The following is a 20,186-nucleotide window of genomic DNA, read 5'->3' on the forward strand; positions in this document are numbered from 1 at the left end:
CCACAACCCAGGCATGTGCCTTGACCAGGAATCTTAAATGGGACCTCCTGGTTCATGGACCGATGCTCAACCACTGAACCACACCTGCTGGGGTTCTTGTCCCAGCCTTACAAAGGGTTCAGCAATCTGGAGAAAGGAGCTGATGCGTAGATTAAGAAGGAGTCCAAGGTTGAAAGATAATTTTGAAAGGCATTGTGGGTCAGAGGAGCTTCAGCTAAAGGAACTGAAGACTACCCCTTGTCTAAGGACCTCGTGCTATTTATTAACACAATTTGTCCTAAGGCAAGGTGGAGACATACACTTCAAAGAGTAAGGTTTCAAAGGGTAGGGTTCAGAAGCATTGTCAGTTTGGGGAATAGCCTACATCTGTTCAGGTGTTTGGCCAACAGGAGGCAATAACATGTAGATTTAAGATGCTCTGAGCTGTCTGGCAGCAAGCAATAATATTCAGGTTTGGGGGAGATGCTTTTCAGCCATCCCAGATGATTCAACCCTGCTGACATACTGGAACTGACTTCCGGCACACACCGGCCGGGCTGTATATTGTTTTTCTTATAATAAAGTAAGCTAGAGAAAAGAAAATCATAAGGAAGAGAAAATACAGTTACAGTATTTGTTGGAAAAAAGTCCACATAGAAGTGGACCCGCGCAGGTCAAGCCCTGTTGTTCGAGGGCCAACTGCCCCTTCCTTTACAGTCGCTGCGTCCTGAGTGGGCAGCAGCAGCGCATTCTACCTACACCTCTCGGAACGGTGCTATGATTGCTCTAATTGTCATCATGGCCAACAGGGCAGGCTCTCCGAGGCACCAACCACTATCAGAACAGTCTTCGCGGTCAAGGAGCTCACAGCATAAAACAGGGACGGAATGTTTTTAGCATCGAGGGTGTGGGAGCAAAGGGACCGGTAATAGCGGTCAGATGACTCAACAATTGAGACAGCTTTGCTTTGTATTTGTAGGGTCGGTCATAGCCATTGAATTCAATCCAATAATTATAACAATAATAAAAACGACTTCAGGTCTGTAGGACAGCCAGTCCAGGGAGAGAGCAACGAGGAGGCAGAAAATAACAGTGATACAGTGAAACGGGGGAGGGAAATCGAAAAGAAGAGACAGAGAGGAAGTCAGGGCCGGGCTTAGTCACTGGCATATCCTGAGTGCCTGGCCCCTGCTGCCACCATCATGATATCAAGAGGATCATCATATTATTATGGAGACACATTTTTATATACAGGCGCCCAAAGGGACAGGCGCTGAATGAATTATAACCCCTGGCTAGACCTTTTAGGATATTGCATCACAAGGCTTTGAAAGGCGGATGGTGCTGACCCCCTACGGGCAGAGGACCACACAATAACGGAGGAAATTAAAAAGAGAACAATCACACTGAACTTTCAAGAGAACAGATGAGAAACCCTGGCTGGATGGGAATGAATTAAGTTCGGGATTGGCAGTTAAGCCCAGGGAGCCTGCAGCGCTCCGAGCTCGGTGCAGTTACTCCCCGAGCCGTACAGAGGAAGACGCTAGATCCAGGGCATTGGAGCGGGAAAAAGGTATTCAATGCCTGGCCCCACCAACCAGCACGTGGGTGACCTTACGTAAGTTATGTGAAAGCTTTAGCCTCTGTTTCCTCACCTGTAAAATGGGTCTAATGATACCTGCATCCACATCTGGTGATGGGCAAACAGTGCCTGCTCCTTACCCAGCAATGGTTCCTGTCCCCTCCTACTTGGGCCTCGTCAGCATTTGTGGCCGTCATGCTGGGGTTGCTACTCATATTGTATTCCAGATGAATGGGGCTCCCAGAGGCAGGCAATGTGGTGGCCTTGACCAGGCTCAGTCCCTCTCAGGTCCCAATTCCCGAATGTGGTCCCAGCACAGGCTCCTTCATCACAGGGGTCTAGGGCCTGGAGTGGGTCAGGCGGGGCAGGGGTACGGGGCGGGGGGAAGCATTGGCTTCGCCCATGTGGATGGGCAGTGTCCCTAGATGCACTGCATGGAACCCATGAGGAAGCTGATATTGTCCACTGGATGTGCCCCCACCTCGAGGCCCCAGGCTGGCCCTGCTATGGTACTGGTTAGAGGGGAAGGGCTAGGGGTCCTGGCTAAGGGACGTCAGGCCTGTGACCACTGGCAATCAGGCTGCTCAGGGGGGCAAACTGTGCCCGGGGCGGAGCTGGATGCTGGATTTCTCTTTATTCCCAGAGTCAGGCTGCTCTGTGTGGGGCGGTTCCCATGAGCATAGTGTGGCTGCAGAAAGGCAAGCATTCACGTCTCCTGACTAGCACTGTAGGTGAAAACATGCTGTTTCCGTGGTACCAATCACGGCCTGGGGAGAACTCGCAGGAGAGGACAGGAGGAGACCCCTTGATGAAACACCCAAGTTCAGGATGAAGGTTGTAATGATCTTGTCCCTGTGGTACGGTGCCCACACCCCTGCCAGGCCACATAACCTGGGGTTAAAGTGTTAACCAGAAGGAGTGCTTACCCAAGGGGGTGCACTGATGTCCTTTATGGGCTTTTCTTTCAAACTATAAACTCGAGGTTCTATCTCCCGATACCCCCTGTGACGCCCCCCGCCCCGCCCCCCAAAAGTGGACTGATCCTGGGGAGTGGACATAACTTGCAAAGAGATTCAAAAGATGCTTTAGAGTCAGAGAGGGACTTGCCCTGGGCCCTCTTCTCTACCAACATGGGGAATAAACCATGTTCTGCTCTTGGCCCAGGAAAAAAGTAAGAAATGAGTCAGCGCTGTCTACCTCGGTGTCGAAGCCAGAGTGAAGACCTCGCTGTGTGGGAGGCAGGCGTCTGGCAAGACAGATCTCCTGAAAGAGGAGAAAACCCCGAGAGGTATTAGTTTAGAACCCAAGCGGGAACCTTGTGCTAAAAGGCTCCCTTAGTGAAGGCGGCAGTGAATAAGCTGACAGCATGTTGACGAGACAAGGTCCTGCCAACCAGCCAATGAAGTTAAAGCTCTGATAAAGCCGTAAGGATGCGCCTTGTCACCCCCATGCGCCTGGTGGCTGGCGAACCCTGGGCAGAGTTTATGCAGGAGAGGCTACTGACCATTTCTTCTGGGATGGCGTGCCTGCCATGTGGCTGCTCTGCACACCCCTCTTTCCCTCTGTTCAGAAAGGGGGTGCTTGCCCCTAACGCCCAGGAGGAGGGGCGTAAGCACTAGGCATTGCTCCCCCGCCCCCTCATCTGACGTTCCAGTTTTAAGCTGTACCTCTGTGTTGCCCTGGCCCCATGCTCTGCCTGCTGGTACCTGGAGCTGTGCCACCCACGCCCCGCTAGCCAGTCCTCCTCTTGCTGAGTCTCCCCAGGCTCAGCCTCTGCTTCTCCCATGCTCTGCGTGCCCTCCGCTGGGGCCACTTACACAGAGAACCTGGATTTCACAGGCCGGGAGCCGCTGCTGCAGACATGAGCAGGCCCAGGCCCGGGTCACAGGAAGGGCACTGTGCTTCGAGATTGCGCCCTTGGCTTAGTCTCAGGGTGACAGACAGGAAGGCTGAGCCACACCACGACTGCCCGATTATGTCTCGATGTGGCCATTTTGGTGACTCCGATGGCAGTGGCCATTCTCTTGCTGTCCCTTTTCGGTTTTGGAAAAGCAAGTGATCTTCCTGATACAGATTTTTATTTTCCTCGAGGGACTTAGTACAACTCTTTCCGGAATGAATGAAAAAGTGCCTATTGACATTTTGATTTTCCCTAAATTGGTCTCTGTGGAAAAACCCGCCTCTGGATTCTTCAACAGTCCCTTTGCATCCATTCCTTCTTTCTCCTCCCTCAGCCCTCCTAACCGGACTCCCACACACTTTCTCAGTTTCTCCCCCTGCCCACCACCCTATTCCTTTCCAGGGGTCCTCAAACTTTTTAAACAGGGGGCCAGTTCACTGTCCCTCAGACCATTGGAGGGCCGGACTATAGTTAAAAAAAACAAAAAACTATGAACAAATTCCTATGCGCACTGCGGGCCCGGGACGAGTCGACTGCTAAGCAGGACAGGCAGCGGCACCCAGCGGGCTGGATAAATGTCCTCAGCAGGCCGCATGTGGCCCGCGGGCCGTAGTTTGAGGACGCCTGCTTTATGCCATCTGGTGGGCACATGCGTTAATTACAGATGGTTAAGTGTGCTGACCCGGTTCCCGGGGAGAGCGTGCAGGACACCTGCGTTACTGCCTGGAGACTCACCCAGGGGATGCTGGAGGCAGGGTGGCCTCCCGGGGAGGCCGCGGTCCCTTCGTCAGCCGCCTTCGCACTGCAGCTCTGCGGCTGTGACCACTCTGGCGCTTCTTCCATTTGCTGCTCACTTTTGCTCTTCTGTTTTCTTATGATCTGGGGAGGAGGTGGGGTGACAGAGGGGGAGAGTTACTGGAGAGGCCTCGGAGGCTATGTGGAGTAACTGGGACCGCCTTTGGGATTTTTCTTTCAGCCACACAAGAGCTTGGTTTCAACAGAATGCCAGCCTCCTTCAGATCTGTCTTATGACAAAACAGTACAACTATAACCTTGAACATTCCACAGCACTTTACAGTTTACAAATAATCATTTTACGATGGCAATCATGTGCCAGACTCTGGGCCAGGCCCCATAGATGCTTTACCTCATTTAATCCTCCAAACACTGCTAAGAGCTACAGACTGTAACTATACCTGTTTTACAGATGAGGAAACAGGCTCAGAGAGGTTAAGTTATCAGTTAAGGATGCACAGCTCATAAATAGTGGAGCTGGATCTCAAACCAGAGTCTCTGGCTAGATTTTGGGAAGCATCGGGAAGGCCTATGCAGGGGGCAGGTAACAGGAGTCATCAGGGTTGGCTTCAGCTTGCTTGCACTGCTTGCTGTGTTGGGCACAGCCATGGGGATTGAATGAGTCCATTTATACAATGGTCTCTGGGCTCCCAACTTCCTACAGGCAGGAAGTAGCCAAGAAAACTGCTGAGCCGCCAAAATGAGCATATTCTCCAAAGCCTTTTTGGACCAGACAAGATGATGAAGATGAAGGCTGAGAGCCAAGGAGAACAATGAATTACAGTGCATTCCCAGGGACAGACCTGGGCCTAATCAAGGCACACCTCCTACCTGCAGAGTGGGGACCTGGCACGTGCACCTAGCAGGATTTCAGAATTGCTGTGGGCCAGTCACCTCCCATCTTTGCAGGTGGGTGGGGTAGTGCTGCTGTCCTATTCCAGCATTGCATGTTGGTATGTGGGGACAGATGACTTGTTTGCTTAGTTCATAGGTCTCCATCTTAAAAGGAACTGACTCTGAATCACATGTACAATAACTCGGATCTGTTATTGAATGAGGCATTTGGGGGCGTTTAGGTGGGAAGAGTGTCATGTGGAAGAGACATGAATTACTGTGACTAAAGGGAAGACTGAACTTGTCCGATGCTCCCTTTGTCATGTGACTCTGTGCTTCTCCCAGGACAGGGAGTATACACAGGTGACCCTTAAATAACACAGTTGTGAACTCCATGGGTCTACTTAAATGCAGATTTAAAAAGATCCACATATATGTGAATCCATGCAGTTCTAACTCGCGTGGTTCAAGGGTCAACTGTATTTTTCTTTTTTAAAAATATATTTTTATTGATTTTAGAGAGGAAGGGAGAGGGAGAGATAGAAACATCAATGATGAGAGAGAACTATTGATCGGCTGCCTCCTGCACACCCCCTATCGGGGACCTAGCCTGCAACTTGGGCAAGTGCCCCGACCAGGAATTGAACTGTGACCTCCTGATTCATGGGTCGACACTCAACCACTGAGCCACACCAGCCAGGCTTACCTGTATTTTTCTTACTGCGTAAGCAGAAAGAAATCTGTATCAGCAGAAAGCTGACTTAAATTATACATGGATTTTCAACTGCACAAGTGGTTACACCCCTAACCCCCACATTGTTCAAGGGTCAAGTGTACCGCCCATCTTTGGCTTTGTCTTGACTGTGTGCCTGGCTTTAGCCAATGACATGTGAGGAGGGAGTGGGTTACAGGGAGTTATGGCTGAGCCTAGGCCTTGATAGATGTCATTGGCTTCCTCTTGCTGCCTGGTGCTTGGTCATGGCCATGAGTAGCTGATGTGCCCTCAGTAGGGCCCCAGAGTGAACACACTTGACCCCAACCCACTGCTTTAGATGGAGCTGGTACAGATGCATGAGCGAGAAACAAACTGTGGTGCAATAAAAAATATATTTGCTGTTAGACTGATTCCTGGTACAGAGCTTCAAAAATCCTTGGCATATGTTGAGTGACAGGAGTGTCTTTGTTATGCTAATGAGGTGACTCATGGCCAAGGCCACTAGACAGAAGGAGGCTGGTGGCTAAAAAAAAACCAACCAGAGAAAGACAAATACCATACTATTTCACTTACATGTAGAATCTTAAAAACAAACTAAAGGAACAAACCAAACAGAAACATATTCATAGATATAGAGAACAAATTGGTAGTTGCCAGATTGGAGAGGATTGGCTGGATGGGTGAAAAAGGTGAGGGATGAAGAAGTACAAACTGGTAGTCACAAAACAGTCATGGGGATGTAAAGTACAGCATAGGGAATATACTCAATAATTCTGTAATAACTCAGGTGGATAGTCAACTTATTGGGGTGACCATTTCATAAATGTCTAATCACTATGTTGTAATCTGAAACTAATATAATATTGTATGTCAACTGTATTTGAAAAGCAATGAAAACCCCAATCATGTAAACCAAGGGACTTTAAGCTCTAGCCCAACCTCTGGAGAGGGGACAGGGACCAAAGATTGAGTTCATTCAGGTGGTCAATGACTTAACCAGGGGTCCTCAAACTTTTTAAACAGGGGGCCAGTTCACTGTCCCTCAGACCGTTGGAGGGCCGGACTATAGTTTAAAAAAAACAACTATGAACAAATTCCTATGCGTACTGCGGGCCCGGGACGAGTCGGCTGCTAAGCAGGACAGGCAGTGGCAACCAGCGGGCCGGATAAATGTCCTCGGCGGGCCGCATGTGGCCCGCGGGCCGTAGTTTGAGGACGCCTGAGTCTTAGGCAATTATGCTACTTAATGAAGCCTCTATTAAAAACTCTAAGGCTTGGGGAGCTTCCTAGCTAGTACAGGCACAGAGAGGGCAAGGAAAATTTACACCCATTCCCCAGATCTTGTGGTCCTATTATCTCTTCCACTGGCTGTTCATTTGTATCCTTCATAATAATAAAGAGGTCATTGTAAGTATATCACTTTCCTGCGTTCTATGAGTTGTTCTAGCAAATGATCCAAATTGAGGGAGGGTCATGGGGAAGCCCTGAATTTGTAGAGGGCTGGGCAGAAGTGGGTGACGTGGGGATTCCTGAGACTTGCACTGGCATCTTGTGGGACTGAGCCCTTCACGTGTGGAGTCTGTGCTAACTCTGCCTAGTGTCAGAACTGAATTGAATTCTAGGGGTTGGAGTATTGGCTGTGAAACATAGAAATAATCCTGTTTAAAGCCACAGAGTTTTGGGGTGGGTGGTTTCTAAGTAGTCATTACTGATACACCTGGTAAAGGAGTTTAGGCAACGTAGCTAGCAGGGGGTGACGGCACGTGTTTTCTGCAAAAGACTGTTTGAGAAGTGTAAGAAGAGGATACCCACACATGCACGCACGCACACACAGGTACACAGGCATGCACACACACAAAGCTCAGGAAACAGGAAGCCAGTGAGTAACCTGCTCGGTGCTGAATTCTTGGCTCCCCACCCAGCTGATCAATCCCTAAAGGCAAACACACTCGATCCTTTGTCTTAGATTTTGCAGTGCAATGTCTCTGCATTAGCCTCCAGAGCGCAGAGGACAAAGCGACAAGGCACAGAAATTGTGCCCAAGACAACAACCCTGCCAGTGGTTGCTCTACGGCTCCCAGGAGGCCCTGCTCTGGGCCAGGGTGGTAAGCTGCAGGCATCGGATGGCAGGGCCACCTACCTTCTGCAAGATAGTCGTGGCCAGTTCCTCAGTCAGCTCCTCCTTGTGGTCCCGCAGGTAACTGGCCTCATTCTGCTTGTCCTGCAGAGGGAGGGGAGAGAATGGCCAACTGCTGGGCAGGTTTGGGGTACTTTCGTGGGAGTGAGAGGTTGGCACTGGTTTCCTGACAACCAGCACTTTTTTCTGGCAGCCAGGACCCCGACCCACACCGCCCCAGAGAGGAGAAGGGGGTCCATACCAGGCTGTCCCCATAGGCTTCTGCTTTGGAAATCGCCTCCTCAATGGCCTCCTCGGCCACGCGTAAGGCAACAGCCAATGTGTCCATCATGCTGTGTCCTAGGAAACAGACCAGAGGTCACTTTCTGAAAGGGAATGTCAAGTAAAATGACGGCTCCGCTGGAAGCTCTGCTGAGCTCTTCTGCTCTGAGCTCTGGAGAAGGAGCTGAAGTGTTGGAGAAGGCTTTACTTGCAACTAGAAATTTGTTTTTGCTTTTAACCTCTGCTCTGAGGGAACTATTATATTGGTACAAAAAAAGGAGAAGTTAATCGGTAAGTGGTACATTCTTTATAAGAATACTTTAATATGAATTGCCCAGGTATACTGATTTTTATATTCCAACTCCAAACACTCACTAGTTGATCACCAAGTATCCGGTGGCTGGGGAGCAAATGTACTTCTCTAAGCCACACCTTGGATTTACCCATCTATTTTGATGATGGATCCATATAAGTGGCAACAGCAGGAAGACCCCTGGAGATGCCCACACAGCAATACTTAGTTGTATCAAGTGTTTACAATGCTACTGGGAGATCTGGACAGTATCTGAAGGTGCTTCTATTCTTCTAACCTTGCATTAGCTGTCAATTCTTAAGCAAGTTTACCTTCTGATTGCCTATAAAATGTTGAATCACTGCCTGAAACACTTCCTTCATTCTCCAGGTTTGCCTCAAAAAAGCTTCCTCCTAGGGGAGGGGGAAAAAAGGAATGAGAGAGAGAGAGAGAGAGAGAGAGAGAGAGAGAGATCATGATTATCAAAGGTCTTCAGGGAGCACAGATGCACTAAATTGGCAGACCACCATTACCCACTTGAAGTTAGCCCTGCTAACAGGCTAGGGAATCACTGGGTTACACAACAATACTACACTTTTGGATCAATCACATTTTTCTTCTCACATTGATAATTCCTGGTGTAGCATTGCTACCACCCCAACTTTCTTCCAATACCTTCTTTGGAGGCAATGTGGAGTCCAAGACAGGAAAATGGATTGAATTCAGAGAAATGTGAGGTCAATTCCTGGACCTGCAAATTATTAGTCATGTGACCTTGAGCAAGCACCCTGACCTCTCTGACAATGGGCTTCCCTACTAGAAGAAGAGGACTAACAAGAGCGCTCTCCTCATGATGGCGATGAGACCTCGTGCATCTGCTCTTTAGCTACAGCCCATGGCACTGATTCCAACAGTTGCACTGCGAGATCTGGAGCTCAGCACAGGCCTTACACACTGCAGATGTTGCATATCATGGTCTGACAATCAAAATTCTGAAAATAGCCCAGCTGGTGTGGCTCATTGTTTGAATGTTGACCTGTGACCCAGGAGGTCATGGTTCAATTCCTGGTCAGGGCACATGCCCCGGTTGCAGGCTCGTTTCCCAGTGTGGGGCATGTAGGAGGTAGTCAATCAATGATTCTCTCTCATCATTGATGTTTCTCTCTCTCTCTTCCTCTGCCTCTCTAAAATCAATAAAAAAACATTTTTTAAAAATTCTGAAAATAAGTTCCCTTAGATCAGTGGTTCTCAACCTTTCTAATGCCGCGACACTTTAATACAGTTCCTCATGTTGTGGTGACCCCCAACCATAGAATTATTTTCGTTGCTACTTCATAACTGTAATTTTGCTACTGTCATGAATCGTAATGTAAATATCTGTGTTTTCCGATGGTCTTAGGTGACCCTGCTAGCGGTTCTCAACCTGTGGGTCACGACCCACAGGTTGAGAACCGCTGCTGTAGAGCCTAAGACCATTGGAAAACACAGATATTTACATTACGATTCATAACAGTAGCAAAATTACAGTTATGAAGTAGCAACGAAAATAATTCTATGGTTGGGGGTCACCACAACATGAGGAACTGTATTAAAGGGTCGCGGCATTAGAAAGGTGGAGAACCACTGCCTTAGATGAATTGAAGATGGAACCATTTATTCAGAATTCTCCTGAACAAATTATAGAGAAATTGGCTGTGCCTGAAGATTACCCAGAGAACTTTAAACAATATCTGAATGGGGTCCCCCTCCAGAGATTCAGAAATAACTGACTGAGCATTGGAAGATGATCTGGGCAATGGATTGTTTTTTTAAAACACCCTAGGGGATTCTAATGAGTAGTCAGGATTGAGGATGGCAGATGACAACCATACAAGGGTGTTGGGTGGTAGCTAGAAGACAATGGTAATGACTCCCCACTCATCTAACATAACCAGGAGGCCATGTAAGCACTTGAGGTGGGACTAAATTTTCTAGGTGGCGTGCAGAATAAGTCTCATTGTTTTATGATCGTGGCTTTACAGTACCATCTCATAAAGTGTCTCCTGTCTGCTTGACTTCATTATTTATCAAGAGGAAATCATAATTAAAATGGAGATACCAATTATATTAAAGCAACCAACTCAATTATGTCTATGAAGTGTCTTGGTACCTACAAAATGCTTTAAGATTGAACTAGCTAGTGCAATATGGAGATCATAATATATGCTGGGCATTGAGCCTTGCTTTGAGAACACAGAGACAAAGGAGCTGTTGCCTCCATGTGGCCCAGCAGGAGCGCAGCTTAGTCAACCATCACCGGATGCAATGTGTTAAGTGTTGTGACTGAGCGCCATGTGAAAGAAGTGGTGAATCACAGAGGGCCCAGGACCTATATCTGTTCCAATCATGGCAGACAGTTATTCCCAGCAAACGATTATCCTTTGAAGATGACATTGGAGGATTTCAAAGCCCTGAGCTGGCCCACTTGGGATTCGTGTCAGCCTGTTCCACCGGTGGGGCCATTGGGAGAAATGGAATGAGATTGGAATTGTGTTCTGTACTGTGAGAGTCTCTACATAGGTTTGCTTTCCTTTACATTTGCATTAAGCCTTTGAGAACACAATAAGATTTGAATTTGGGGACACATAAACGGGTCCATAAAGCAGACCAGAGGATGTACAAGAGAGGAAAGAAAAGACGGCATGCAAATGAGTGAGCCGATTCTACTCTGGAACTTTCTTGAGAAATATTTTTGGGTTGAAAAACTACTGTGAACACCGTTACTTTAAATTTCTCTTTTCTGCCTCCATTCCTAGAAACATTTTTTAAGAAAACCCCACAAAGAGAAGATAAAAATAACAGGTGGCAACCTTGGGCACTGCTCTTTTTGCCATAGGCAGAAAGACAGAGATTCTAACAACTACCACAAAAGGCGCTAATGACTCCAGGTTTAATGCTTCCATCCTATTTTGGAGAATCTATATATAAAAAAGCCAAGCAACCAGAACGACTGGAATGACCAGTCACTATGACACTCACTGCAGCCAGCCAACCGGCTGATGGGGGTGGGGCCAGCTGGCCAACTTCCTGCGGTCCCTTCCCCCAGCCGGCTTCCGATTGGGCCCCCCACCCTGATTGGGGGCAGGGCCAGCCAGCCAACCTCCTGCAGCCCCTCCCTGCAGCCAGCCGGCCCCGATCAGCCCCGATTGGAGCAGGCTAGCTGGACTCTACCTGTGCACGAATTTGTGCACCAGGCCTCTAGTACAAATGATGGTGAAAAAGATCTAAATGAGATGGAGGAGATTCACCCCCACCTCTTTCTTGTGGATAAAAAGCATTCACCCATGTCAGCAAAGTGATGGGAGAAAAACCTCCCTCTAGACAGGAAAAAACAGCCTTTTTTGGATGAGGTGCTTTTCATATTCTGACAACAATTTCTTTGTACTGGCTGGTCTACCAGAACTTTAGCATATACTTCCTTGTTCTGGTTTACCTACATTGGCTGTTTGAACGGAATAAAACAGCGTACGCAGGTGTCATCCGTCAAGCTTCCTGGAGGAAGCTGACATTTTTCTCACTCTTCCCTTCCCTCACATTCGGGGCCTGGTATAAAGAGCCTTTTGGAGTAGGAGGAAAGGGAAGTGGAGGCCATATTCTCTGAGTGCAGACCTAGTCTACACAATCAACCCAAGATGACTTTCTGATGCTGTAATCATTAGGGAAAGATGACTAAGAATCTTTTATTTCTAAGGATCCAGAATTAGAATGTCCACAATTTGCAGAAATACTTCGGTCCTCCTAGCTCCTAATATACCCAGCTCACTGGGGATGCGGGAACCAAAGGACTCAAAACTTAACAGAAGCTTTGATTTATGTCCTATTTTTGCCTCCTCACTAGAGGGGGATATTTAAGGAGCTTGTTCTGTCCAGGTGAGGGTGCCTCAGCATACGGGGCCTCCAAGCAAGGCCTTCTTCTACCCCCCGCCCCGCGCCCCATCCCCCTAAGGACTCCCAGAGTAAGAGGCAGCCAGCATACCTAGGATGTCGAAGCCTGCTCCGCTCTCCAGCCGGTGTTTCCTGTACAGGTTTTTCAGGACCTTGGCGCTGCCAAAGCGCTTGAAACGGCTCTTCACATTATTGTAGAACCATTCCAGAGACTGTGTTCGCAGAAGCCTGAGGAAAACACAGAATTATAGAAGAGAACATCAGAATTACAAGATAAGATTGTTGAATGGTGGATCGCAAAGGCTGCCGCCTGGGGGGTTGTGGGGAGTCCATGGATCCCACAGATCAGTTGTTGAGACTTGTGCCCTAGCGACTCCATGGGGGTGAGATGGGAGAAGAGCTTTGAAGGAGGCTGGAAAGTAAGGGATAAAAACCAACGGAAACACCATTGCCCAAGAAAGATCTGTGTAAGAATCCATTTCTGAAACGGCCGGGTGGTGGATGTCAGGGTACTCTCTGTTTCTTCTAGAACTTTCCCAGGTGTCACTCACAGGGCTTGGGCCCAGCAGCCTTGGGCAGGACCTGCCCTGCTGTCCCTATCTGGCCCTCAAGGAGCCTTCTCCAGACTTGAGGCCACTGGCACTGACCTCCCTGAACTTTCCCATCTCTCAGGTGGTCTCCGTGGCTCTCGGCTCCACTCTCATGCTTGATTCATTCCTCTTAGTATGGTTCAGAGAGTTTGACTGATACACAACCAGGCAGTTGTCAAGCATGGGGATGGGAGGGGGGAAGGGGAATGAAATGATTTCTTTTAGCCTCAGCTGTTTGGAGGCAGGAATAAAGGTTATGTGAATATGGCTTTTCTTTTGCCTTCTTATTTAAAAAGCTGATCGGGACTGCCTTCTTTTACTTGTCAGAACCAACTTGAAGTAAAAGAATTCAACAGAGTTCATTTGAAGAGCTGCAGTTCTTGCTCTAGCTGCAGAAATGTGCACTCCAAGCTACTCTGGCCCAGAAGGGAAAGCTTGCATCTTCCTGTGCTGATTAGTATGACGGAGACAGCAAAGAACAGTCAACACTTATGGATTCTTCCCCAACCTCATCACTCAGTGTGTGGCCTTGGAGATGTCAGTTTATCTCCCTGCATCTCATCTCCCTCGTCCTCAGAATACAAATGATCACAGCTTTTTGCAACCGAATTTCCAGAACCACACAGTTGCATCCGATACTGCCTCACCTCTGGCACATTAACATGCCAGTTCTGCTCCGATAACATCTTCACACTCGTATTAAGAAATGTGCTCAATTCCTACATTTTTGGTTTATTCACCTGTCTCATTAGTGGCAACATCATGCTCTATAGTGAGGTGTGTTCCCTTCCAATTAAGGCCCAAGCTGGTTGTTGGCGTCTCTATGGCTTACAAGCAGTGTTAACGTCCTCGCTCCCACCCCCTCCTCAAACAATCCCATGCATATTCCACCGGCATTGCCCTCCATGGTCCCAAACCTTCCTGTGAAGTCAAGGGGCCATGCCATCGATCTCCGCTCAGGTGCTATTTCAGCCCATAATGGATGTGTTCGACCCCTTCACTGTTTCCGAAATGCTGTTTCTCCTTTGGCTCCCACGATACTCTGACTTTCAGAATGCCTGTTTCCCTTCTCAATCTCCGCCCTTTGTAATGACTTGTATGTGTTGGGAGTTTGGAGGAACAACAGAATAAAACCTTTTCATATTAAGGAATAAAGAGATAAACCAAGCCATTTAGAAGTATGGAGATAAATGCCAAAAGAAAGCTAAAGTTGAAGATGATTGTATTTAGCAAGCAGGACTAGGGTGGAGGTGGGGGGGAAGGGGACGACTGTGGTTTTGTTTGTTTTTTTGTACAATAAATCAAGAGAACTAGCTGACATTTTGTGTAGGTACACCTATGACTTTGATGACAATGACATTAAATACAGGTCCAAGGATTTAGCTCTCAGCTTAAGGTCCCTGAGAAGTCCCTTAATGTCCCTTCTGGGTGGTAGACACTTAGCATTCTGCAGGAGCTCTGTGAAAATCCAGGCTTAAACAGTGAAATCCCTGAGCACACACATGTCCCCTCAGGTGCTGCCCATTGAGCCCGAGTGTAGAATTAGCCTGGAATAGGTCAGCATCCTTCCACTCAGACCTGACTCTCCGACTCCCGGCCAGCCGCAGACTCAGCCATCTGCAGGGAAGGCAGCCGCACCTGCAAGCACTCACCACATCAGGGCTGTTTTAGCAGCAGCCGAATACATTCTCCCTGTTTTTGCAATGTAGTCAATCAAGAGAGGAGAAATACATTTTTCCGTTTTTTAAATAAAGCCAGTAGTACAAAATGTCCCTTTCAATCCATCGCGTAAATGTTTGCACAGATGATCATATGCAGAACGCTGAAAACGTATGCACCAAATAGGACCAAAATGACCCCGTCCTGTAGCAAACGTCAATGACAACAACCAGGCAGCCTATAGAAAAGGGTTATAGTACACAATCAATAAGAGGGAGCTGTGAAATAAAGGGCAAGTCAATATGGTTTAGTTATGAAAATTACCGGAAGCAGTGGGTTTCTCTCTGGCAAGTTCTTCTACCCAGATCTAGTTCAGGTGTCTTGAGATGGAATTAAATTCCAGGGCACAGATAATGGGGGTCCCCAAATCTTCACTCCATGTCCTCCTGGCCAGAAAAACCCAAAGACAGAGCATGAACCAAGAATCCTTCTGAGGAAGACCCAGGGCTCCCGGCAGAGAGCTCCCCCTGAGCGAAGGCGCAGCACACTGCCACCATCTGTTTCTATTACCGGCTTCAGAAGGGAGGCGACGGGGAGCTGTGAAACCGCAGACAACCAAGCTGAGAAAAACCCATCAACACGTGCGGGGCGGGAGGCAGAGGGACCCAAACTCATGTAAAGCTGCCCAATTTACTAAAACTTCGTGGGGAAATGTCATGTGAATTTTTGCTCGTATTTACTTTTTAAAAAATATTTTTTATTGATTTCAGAGAGGAAGGGAGAGAGAGAGGGAGATAAAAATATCAAGGATGAGAGAGAATCACTGATCGGCTGCCTCCTGCACGCCCTACACCGGGGATCGAGCCCGCAACCCGGGCATGTGCCCTGACCGGGAAGTCAACCGTGATCTCCTGGTTCAGAGGTCAATGCTCAACCACGGAGCCACGCTGGCCAGGCTAATTTTTATTTTTACTTTCTTGCTTTGCAAATTCAAGATCCTGTGATATAGAAACACGCAGGACGTGGTTTCATCGTGTACTTTCTCATGAGTCAGACCATCGGGTCTGCTTTGCTAAATGTTCTCAACATAGACATGCTTGCCATGGCAGCAAGAGCCAGGGAGGGGGAGGAAGGAGTGGAAGAGAACCCAGGGGGTCTCTCTGGGCAGGGCGAGCGGGCACTCTTCCCGGGGGAGCGCAGGAGGGTGTGCACACGTTTTGCCCCGTTCATACTGACTCCAGTGCGTGCAGATGTAGTTACAGCATGAAGCAGGGACATGACCCCTCACTGGCTGCGACCGCAGGCAGCTTGTTTTGCTTCTTGGAGCGTCAGCGTCCTCCTTTGTACAATAGGCATCATTCCCACTGCCACGTTGTTTGAAAGGATCAAAACAGACCATCATGCTTGTGGAGCTCTATAACACTCAGTATATTTTCCACTGCAAGTATCAGTACCATCTCCTCTGCAAAGCACGGTTAGCAATAAGCACGGGTAACGTGTTTCTTTGACCACACGAATGATGAAGGAGATATCACAGAACATTTCTTCGTGACCCCAGGCACTTGCTTGAAACGTGCCCCCTGCAACGTCCCTCCTGTTCTGCTGCGAGACCCCCTCCCTTGTATGTAGGGGGGATGAACTCAGGAGGCCGCCAGCACAGAAGGATCTACAGGAACAGCTGCCTAACTGCCCAGTGCCATCCCAGTGCCAGGTGGGCCCGTCTGCTCTCTGCCCAAGACCTGGGTTGATTTTTCAGGTAAGATTTCATCCTGGGGCTAAATAAAACAGAAGGTCTTGATTCGAAATTTCTGATCAAACACACACACACACACACACACACACACACACGCACGCACGCACACACACACACTCACACACACACACACTCACACATGCACACGCACACACGCACACGCACGCACGCACGCACAAAGGGAGCAGAACATTTGACAGGAAAGAGTCGGACGCTTCTCTCTACAGGATCTAGGCATGGTTTTGAAGAATGTGCTTTTCCCGTGATGGTGAAGCGGCAGGTAGAATATTCTGCAAGTCATCACATGGGCTCCCACCCCTGTGTCAGTGCGTGTGCACGACTCAGAGTGCCCACTGGGGACCCAGGGCTCCTGCGTACAGCTCACCACTGTTACATAGACAGCGCTTGCTGAGCAAAGGACCTCAGATACACCAAGAGCATTCAGGAGGAAAGGAGGAAATTGGTTCTTTCCTGCCCGCTGACAACTAACCGCATCCTCTGCCGGTGGGTCCCTTTCTTCCAGACAAGTGCACGTGTGCAAAATTCTGTCTGCACTTCGCTGGAATGTACTGCATTAGGAATGGGTCCTGTTCACTTATACAGGATCTAAACACAACCTCTGAAAAGGCACAGGCCTCACCCACTCATTTTCATGCAAAAATTCAGTAATGGCCACTTCTTACCAAAACAGGAACACATTTACAGTCTGCAAATCAAACATGAACTTTACGTGCTTCTGTTCAAAGGTAAATCTCCAAAAAGAGGTTGCTGCTGTTGGTTGATTTGAAAAATAAACTGAAATCGTGGAGTGATCTCTGACGGGGCCCAACGCGAGTCATCCGACCTGCCAATCTGTCCAGACTTGGAGGTGCTGGCGGGCCTGACTCACAGGAAGTGCCGTAATAAACCCGAAAGGAGGGTCCCAGGGTTGGACAGATGAGAGCAGATGGAGGGCACTGCAGTTCTCTCACACTCTTCCAGCTGGATCCCGCCAGCAACATTTCTGTTCTCATAAGTCATGGAGCTCATCTTCGTCGAGGTCCACACCGCCCCTTTGTACCTGTTGTCAGCAGAGGACCCCAAAGCGCCTTCCCAGTGTCCACGCTATTTGAGCAGAAGGGACCTTCCAGTAGGTTCTGTGGCCATCCCAAGCCTCTCTGCTGTTTGCTGCCTCCTGAGAAACTCAGGAAGCCTGAGCCGAGGGTCGGGCTGGGGACACTTTCCTCAGGGATGGAAATCGTGCACATTTCTTATCATCCCACCGCCGGAGTGGGAGCTTGGCCAGACATACCAAGTGTGGAGGTGGTGGTGGGCTGTTTTCTATTTTACGTTAGCGGTATCAACCACGGTGGACTTCAAGGCTTTAAATAGCAAGATCTAGTACATCTGTCTATAGCCAAAAATATCTCTTAAGAAAAGCCTTGAATAAATTGCTTTTAGAGGGGCCTTTTGGCTGTTCTCACCCAAATTGAAACCACTGCCCAGGATTTGACTAAGAACCCCAGACCTTTTGAATATCTTCAGATTTCCGAATTCTTTTTTTTAAAAAAAATATATTTTATTGATATTTCACAGAGAGGAAGGGAGAGGGATAGAGAGCTAGAAACATCGATGAGAGAGAAACATCGATCAGCTGCCTCCTGCACACCTCCCACTGAGGATGTGCCCGCAACCAAGGTACATGCCCTTGACCGGAATCGAACCCGGGACCTTTCAGTCCGCAGGCCGACGCTCAAACCACTGAGCCAAACCAGTTTTTGCATAGATTTCCGAATTCTTGAGAGCACCACACGCAGAAGGTAAACGTGTCAACTAGAGAGCCAATCTACTCTGAGTAAACCCTGACCACTTCCTGCCCGTGAGACCTCGGGCAAGTTCTTTGACCCCCCCCCCCCCTTTCCTTAGTTTCAGCATCTGTCAAATGGGTGCACCACTACTACTGGTACTGCCTTATGGAGTTATATGAGGGTAACTGAGTGCTTAGAACAGTGATTCGGCACAGAGTAAGCGCTCAGTAATGTTAGCTGTTAAACACAAAAGCAATTTCCCATTTCCACAAGCCTTTTCAGTTGTGGTTGGCAGTGGGATCGGAGATCCAAGGCCCAGCCTCTGAAGATGTTGGAAGCTTCCATGGCAACAGCTGAGCCTTTTCTCCGGGTGCTGGCAGGGCTGCTGATCCCCCGGCACACGGATGCAGACAGCAAGGAGTTAGGACGATGGGTGGAGCGTGTTGCTTCACCCAAACATTAAACCAGGGGCTTTGCCAAGCCGCACAGCTGCTGTACTCAGAGCGCCCAGATTTTCCTTACAGTTGTCATTGTGCCTGGCAAAGGACATTTTCCTCCTTTCAAAGATGCGGACGCCTTTGCCCAGGGCTTCATCCTTGCCTGTGCTCTCAGCCTGCTGCTTCGACATGGGGGGCTCTGGGCAGATCTGCCGGGATGAGCCCCACATCCCCGGCTGCTCTCACAGCAGCTCCCCTAGGGCTGGTCCAGGCACTCCTGTATGCAGTTCTTGGCCTGAAATCACACAGGAGTTCTGGCCTGGATAGCCCCCCTGTCATCATGGACCCGTTGAAAACAATCTGTGATTTCTTTGGTCACTGAGAGGAGGGTTTTGTTGGAGGAGAGTTGAAATTAGGGGCTGGAAATCATTTGCAGAGATCTCCCCATTGGATTTCCATGCCACCTCGTCATGTGCTAAACTAGACTTCATCTCATATTACAGTGAGGTTTAGGGCACAGCAGATGCACCTTAAGTCAGAAGAGAAAAGTGGAAAAAAACCCCAGCCTAGGTTCAGAGAGCTGGTTCCAGCCCGCCTCTGTCACATAGCGGCTATGTGACCACGCTCAGGTCACTTCCCTTACGGAACACAGTTTTCTTATCTCGGGCACTCCACAACCACATGAAGTTGGAATTACAGTTTAAGTTGGAACATAAGTTTAAAAAATTTTTAAATCCTCATCCAAGGGTATGTTTCTATTAATTTTAGAGAGAAAAAGAAGGAAGAGAAAGAGATAGATAAGGTAGATAGAGATAGAGATAGAAAGAGATAGAGAGAGAGAGAGAAACATTGATCGGTTGCCTCCTGCACACGCCCAGACTGGGGAATGATGCTGCAACCTTTTTGGTGTATGGGACAATGCTCCAACTGACTGAGCGATCCATCCAGGGCAAGTTTAGGATTTGACTGCCATTTGGAGAATATCCAGATGTGTTATAGCCTGGGAAAACAAAACCAGGGAAGCCAACCTTTGAAGGGTTAGAGGTCACAGGTATGGTTTGAGGGCTTAGGACAGGGGTGGGCAAACTTTTTGACTTGAGGGCCACAATGGGTTCTTAAGCTGTACTGGAGGGCCGGAACAAAAGCATGGATGGAGTGTTTGTGTGAATTAATATAAATTCAAAGTAAAGGAGCGGAGGGGAGAGCAAGAGAACCCTCCGCTCTTTGGGCTCCGCGGGCCGGATAGAACAGCCGAACGGGCCGGATCCGGCGAACGGGCCGGATCCGGCCCACGGGCCGCAGTTTGCCCACGGCTGGCTTAGGGTTAGCATGTGTGTGTTGTGGACTGGGGAGGAGGGACAGAGGGGTGAGGCGTTATGTTGTACAGCCTAAATGTATCTGGGAGAAAAGGGGGAGGGTGTGTATGTGAGAGAATGAGAAAGAGACTAACACTATGCCTATCATGTATACAGGTTCCAGAGCAGGTCGGATGAGGAGAGAGGCAGGAGGGGGAAGGGAAGGAGAAGAGGAGAACTGGGCGG

At 48.7% G+C, this 20,186-nt stretch overlaps 1 protein-coding gene across 2 annotated transcripts in view; it reads right to left on the reverse strand.

The window, feature by feature from the left end:
- MYRIP (myosin VIIA and Rab interacting protein) overlaps positions 1-20,186 on the reverse strand; it is a 169,588-nt gene that overhangs the window by 44,740 nt on the left and 104,662 nt on the right. For both annotated transcript variants that reach the window (XM_080673115.1, XM_080673116.1), the window contains exons 4-8: positions 12,511-12,647; positions 8,828-8,908; positions 8,184-8,281; positions 7,946-8,026; positions 4,197-4,340 (exon numbers count right to left, since the gene is read on the reverse strand). In XM_080673115.1, coding sequence (XP_080529241.1) covers positions 4,197-4,340; positions 7,946-8,026; positions 8,184-8,281; positions 8,828-8,908; positions 12,511-12,647 — 541 coding nt within the window. The remainder of the gene's footprint in view (positions 1-4,196; positions 4,341-7,945; positions 8,027-8,183; positions 8,282-8,827; positions 8,909-12,510; positions 12,648-20,186) is intronic.

Source organism: Plecotus auritus (genome assembly GCF_963455305.1).
Source record: "Plecotus auritus genome assembly, chromosome: 6".
In the NCBI taxonomy this organism is placed as follows: domain Eukaryota; kingdom Metazoa; phylum Chordata; class Mammalia; order Chiroptera; family Vespertilionidae; genus Plecotus; species Plecotus auritus.